The 5,614-nt window shown below is 34.6% G+C and overlaps 1 protein-coding gene across 1 annotated transcript; it reads right to left on the bottom strand.

The window, feature by feature from the left end:
• Positions 1 to 1,032: 1,032 nt before the first annotated feature.
• Positions 1,033 to 3,029, bottom strand: LOC100794499 (30S ribosomal protein S17-like). Its single transcript, NM_001361102.1, has 3 exons — positions 2,804 to 3,029; positions 1,506 to 1,681; positions 1,033 to 1,357 (listed from the first exon to the last, which is right to left on the bottom strand). Exons 2-3 carry the CDS (start codon positions 1,665 to 1,667, stop codon positions 1,214 to 1,216), a joined length of 306 nt encoding a protein of 101 aa, NP_001348031.1. The 5' UTR covers positions 1,668 to 1,681; positions 2,804 to 3,029; the 3' UTR covers positions 1,033 to 1,213.
• Between the last annotated feature and the right edge of the window lie 2,585 nt (positions 3,030 to 5,614).

Here is a 5,614-nt window from a genome sequence, read left to right as displayed (position 1 = left end):
GAAAAAAAATTAGCCCTTTTGATGGATTGCCTGCAGTCACTTTTAACAAAGTCAATCCTGCAGTCACGATCAAGAAGCTGAAATTTTATTTTCTCATATTTTATTAATTTTATAAAAGAGGAAAAATAAAATTAAAGGTGGACAATTGAGTTTTATTCTCTCTCTCTAACTGCTGAGAATCCTCATCCCGATCAAGCAAAAACTTGGCAGTGGCTGTCTTCGAATCTCGCTTTTTTAAGACTATAAATGCTCTGATTTAGCTTGCCACATACACTATATGGGAAATCTGTAAAGTTTCTTAAGAGATAATTTTGAAAAATCTAAGGCTTTGTGCTCACCTACTGTCACAAGGATAAGAGATCATTTCACCAATATTTCTCCAATCAGAATTGTTAATAATCTTGGAAAATATGAGTCTCCCTCTACTGTGAGGGAGAGTTTCAAGGACAGTGTAGTAAATATTAAGTAATGAATGGCCTTCTGTAAATTAAAAAAAGCAGGCATAGTTTGTCCAGCTAAGTAGGTAATACTCTTTATTCCTATCTGCACTATGCAAATGCGTTGAGTACATTAGTGTACATAAATGACAAGGTATACAGTATACTATTTCACTTTATAAGTGAGGATTTTCACCATGAAATGAAACTCTTAAAACATTTTATATGTTAGAGTTAGCATTAAGCTTCCTACGAGTTAGCAGCCACTCTTGCATCTATTTCCTCAATAATGGCCTACCACTGACATGCTTTACATGTAAACATGGTGATGGCATTACCATTGGAGGATGTAGATATTCACCAACATAGCATGGAGAAAACGAAAAAACAACTATACTCGTAACTCGTAATTCAGAACTACTTTATTGTTGGAGTTGGGGAGAAGAGAGCAGAGGGAAGGGAAAATGCCCCCATAAAATATCTCTCATGAGTTTGTATAGACTCATGGATTTGAAGGATGACTGGAATCAAAGGCTAAGTATATGACAAACTAGATAATAAGAAATGAGTAAAGTAAGAATAGTACAAAAAATAAGGACAACAAGGAAACAGGAAATCTGTAGAAACATGTGATGCCGAAAACAGAAAACATGTCCATAACAGTGTAACCTTTTCCACGAGTATGGGGAATAATATAAATACCTAACAGAAAACAATCCTGATGGGATGCATTCAAAATGAGAATTAAGTTCATACATTCAGACCCTTGAACAAATTTATGAAGCTGGTGCTACAGAGCTGGAGTTGACATTAACAGACACAGGGGTGGAGGGTGGAACGTATATCTGTGCCTTCTTAAGAATTTCAGCAACAACCCAATGTTTATGCTTGCTCAAAGGTCTAGAAGGATCCAGTCGAACCTAAACAACATGGCAAAATTGATAGATTTATTAACTTTTGGGCAAAACCAAGAGTACAAATTAAGTGATAAGATCATAAGAATAACATGCACAAGAACTTAAGTGATGAACAATAAACCAATTAAATTGGTAAGTCCATGCTACTAACTTTGTCACCAATGTTACAGAGGTTGTTCTCATCGTGAGCCATGAATTTAGAGGTGCGCTTGACATAACGATCATAGACTTTGTGATAGAAAAGTCTATCCACTGCCACCACAACTGATTTCTGCATCTTATTGGAAACCACCATTCCTACTACTTGCTTCATTTTCTCCTCCCAACCTGCAATACCCAAAATTGGATTTAAAAAAAAAATGTCATGAATTTCAAATTTGAGTTTCATGGATTTCAACCAGGGATGTTTGCCAAGGGTTGGAACTTGCAAAATTTAAAACCCCATAGACCATACTTAAATATACCTCCCAGCATCCAAATTTGATCATTTTGAAACCATCAAAACAAATGGAGGACAAATGCGCACAATCGCAAATTCATTACAGATTATGCAAGAACAAGAGCTTCCAAACCACCAGTAAAAAAACACTGACCTACTGCAGATGATTTTTAAGAGGCTGTTTGGACTGAGAAAATTGTTTTCTACTATCATTTTCTAATATAACCTTTAAATATAAAAATATTCCCTTGCTCTAGTTTTATTATCATTTTGAAAACAACTTTTTATTGTTTAGGATCTGTTTTGGTAAACAACCTATGTCCTATTTAGATAAACTTCTCCCTAAGCACTTATAGGATTAAAAAAAAGGTAAAATGAATTGAACTTCTCATATAAGCTAAATTCAACTTATGCTCTTAAATTTTATAGAAGTTCTTTTCATTTAACTTCTCCAGAAGCTAAGGTGTATAAGTTGATTTTAACTTAAGGAGAAACTCAATATATTTTATCTTCTTATTTATTATTCTATAAGTGTTTATGGAGAGGTTTATCCAAACACGAGCTTAATTAAGAACTTATTGAATAAGTACTTATTATGTAAGTACTTGTGTATATGTATAAGCTGTTTTTATAATAAAAGAGAAAATAGATTAAAACTATTTTCATAAGCTATCTTCAAGACCATATGGAAATAAATTGAAAATAGTTTATAGACATATCATAAGGTATTTTCACAAGTTCTCTCAATAACTTACAGAGTGTTAATTAAATCTAAGCTGAGTTATATAAGTGTTTATGCCATAAAGTGCAAATAGACTGTAACTCTTACTTGAAAATAAAAACATTCGAAAATAAAAAATAAAAAAGTAAATGAAATTAAAAAAAAAAACGTTTAAGAACAGCACCTAAATCCGATAATTAGCCGAACAGTACAGTCCAACGCCACACAAATCAAAAGCTCAAAAATTAAAAGCGCAGAAGATTTGGGAGAAATTGCAGAGACTACGAACCTCGAACAAAACGAAAGCAACGAAAAGTGATGGAAATTATTCCAAACGGGGAAACGAGGACTATTCCACGGAGGACCAATTCGACGTGTCTTCCGTTGTCACAGAAGTGCGGCGGCGCGAGGAGGAGGAGGCGGTGGACCAACGGCGGAGCTGCCGCTACGACTCTACGAAATGAGAAACCAAAGGAGTGAGGACTACAGGGTGAGATTTAAAGCGTTGGACCTAAAGGGCTTAAACGGTTAAACCCTTTGTATGTTTAAGAGGAAAATACATTAAACTAATAATTAAATCAGTTAAGTTTTTTTTATCTATGAAATTATAAAAAAAAATATTATTTTAATTTTTAAAATTGTCAATTGTAATTCACTTTAAGTCTTTAATATTTAATTTTGAGCATTGAAATAATTGTTATTTAATAATTTTTAAAGTTAAAATATTTTTATAATTTCAAAGGTGAAATGAATTTTTCATAAGTTTTCAGAATTTAACTTACTTAAGCTTTTTAACTAACAAAAGAAATTAGTATTCATAATTTTAGAAACTATTCCTCATCTGTTTATTTTTTAATGACTATTACTCTTTTTTTTCTTAAGGAATGGATTTTTTTGTTATAACCAATTATTCCTTTTAAGCACTTAAAATTTTTGCATCAATTTTTTCTCTAATGATCTTGATTTCATAACATCACAATTATTGATTAATTATTTCATAGAAATTTAACGGTTCTTACTTTTATTCTGATAAAAAAAGATGCTAAAAAGAATTATCCTTATGATCAACTTAGTCTCTCGAGAGAAACTCACACCTGATTAACTTATCATTTATGTCACAAGCTCAATGTTTGAGACTTGAGAGTTGTGGATTGTCCAACCAACACTTTCTCTCAAAGGATGTCTCACACTTGATTAGCTTAAGTATTTACATCAGAGACTCAATGTTTGGTGGACTATGGACCCTTCAATCAACTCGTTCCCTTAAGGGGCGACTCACACTTGATTAACTTACGCATTTATGATACAATATCAATGCTTAGGGGTTGTAGACTATCCAATCGACACATCCTCTCAAAGGGATGACTCTCACCTGATTAACTTAGGCATTTACATCACAGACTCAATGCTTGAGAGGTTGTGAATTGTTGATCTAACTTAATTAACATCTAAGGGAGTGACTTTCACTTGAATGCTAGCTCTTTGATTCGGATTGTCAATCATCAGTCTGCATCGATGACCAACCAATTTAACCGGTTGAGCATCCTACTTTATATAGACCTTAGACTATCAAATACAAATCCCACATGACCACTAGGAGTGGCGACAATGCTAAGCAATGCTTCGTGTATCTAACGTGTTAGAGACGCATAAACAACACACTTGTATCTAGTACAAAGCCAACAAGATCATGCATAGGCATGTGGCTTGCAAGTCCCAATACTAGGAAGGCACATGTAAAGGACTATCAGGAGACACCAATCACACAACATATAAATAGATCGAGGTAAGTTATATGACTCCTTAGATTCATGGTTAGATAAGTTATATGACTCTCCTTAGATTCATGGTTAGACATAATTAAGGAGAGAGGTTGATGGAGGTTCTGCGTTATGACACTTCGTTTTCTTTTGTTTTTTTGTCCTCCAACTATCCAATGTGAACAAATATTAAAGAGAATCGAGACACTAAATTTCATTTAAGAGACTAATTTTTCAATGGTAACCACCCTACAATGGTGACACCTCCATTGCAACCACCACAAAACACCACTGGAAACCAAAACGAAAACTACCATTGGAAAAAAAAGGAAACCAAAACCAGCACTAGAAAAAAAAATTGCCATTGGAAACCAAAATCACCACAGAAACCAAAACCAACACCAGCCTTCAATTCCTCATCGAGAAGTGGGCACTTGAAACCAAAGTTCAGTTTTTAATATAACATATAAGTCTCTCATTCTGATTAATTTTAATTTTTAATCTTAATAATTACCAAAAAAATGCCTTTTTTCTCTCATCAATCTCATGATTTTACTTTGCATAAAGTAAATATTCAAATATCTTACAAATTTACTTGTGAAGATTCATGTTTAAAGACAAAAGAAAATAAAAATAGAAGCGTGCATTTTATAACATAAAACAGTCAATTATCTGATAGCAACAATAACCCAGAAGAGATAGAAGACTTACCCGAAGCCCACAAAGGAAGGCCCAAGAGGAGCATCACGCGTCCTGCCCACCTGAAGGATTATGTGTGAATTGCACTGCAAGCTTCAGCCAAGGAAGAGCACTGCCATAGAATTCGAATAAGCTAGTTAGTTACAACCACATAGAGGTTGTTAGGATCACTACTAGTTTGTTATTGGTTTGTTAAGTAATCTGTTAGGAATGTAGTATCAAGGTAGTGTATAAAAGGAAGGATAATGAATGAATAAAATAGAGAAGAATTTGCATAACTTAGCTTAATTTAGGATGGGGCCTTGTCCTCGAACTCAAGGCATTCCTAATATCTTCCCCTTTGCTCTTAACAAATTGGTCCGACCTGCCATGGTCGACCATGCGACCCGCCGCACCACCACTGATAGGTTAAAAGAAGCCATTTCTTCCCTTTCCGATAAACACTCTGACCTAGCCAGCAAAGTTGAGGCCATGTGTGATCGTTTATCCCAACTAGCAACTTTACCTCCTTCCTTACCACCGCCATCAGCTCCGTCGTGGCCCCCGATGAAACTAGATGTTCCCCATTTTGACGGCCACGATCCTCTGGGTTGGATCTTCAAGATCTCTCAGTTCTTCAACTATCAGGGGACCCTTGAGGA

Source organism: Glycine max, chromosome 7, assembly GCF_000004515.6.
Source record: "Glycine max cultivar Williams 82 chromosome 7, Glycine_max_v4.0, whole genome shotgun sequence".
NCBI lineage: Eukaryota > Viridiplantae > Streptophyta > Magnoliopsida > Fabales > Fabaceae > Glycine > Glycine max.
Note: the sequence above shows the minus strand (reverse complement) of the source record. Positions and strands in the feature narration are given on the sequence as shown.

What these genes read in the sequence shown, in the direction of transcription:
- LOC100794499 (NM_001361102.1), bottom strand. Translation starts at nt 1,667, where the DNA reads ATGAAGCAAGTAGTAGGAATGGTGGTTTCCAATAAGATGCAGAAATCA. An exon ending in TCTGTAACATTGGTGACAAA is followed by an intron (nt 1,358 to 1,505) that starts GTTAGTAGCATG and finishes CATGTTGTTTAG; the next exon opens with GTTCGACTGGATCCTTCTAG.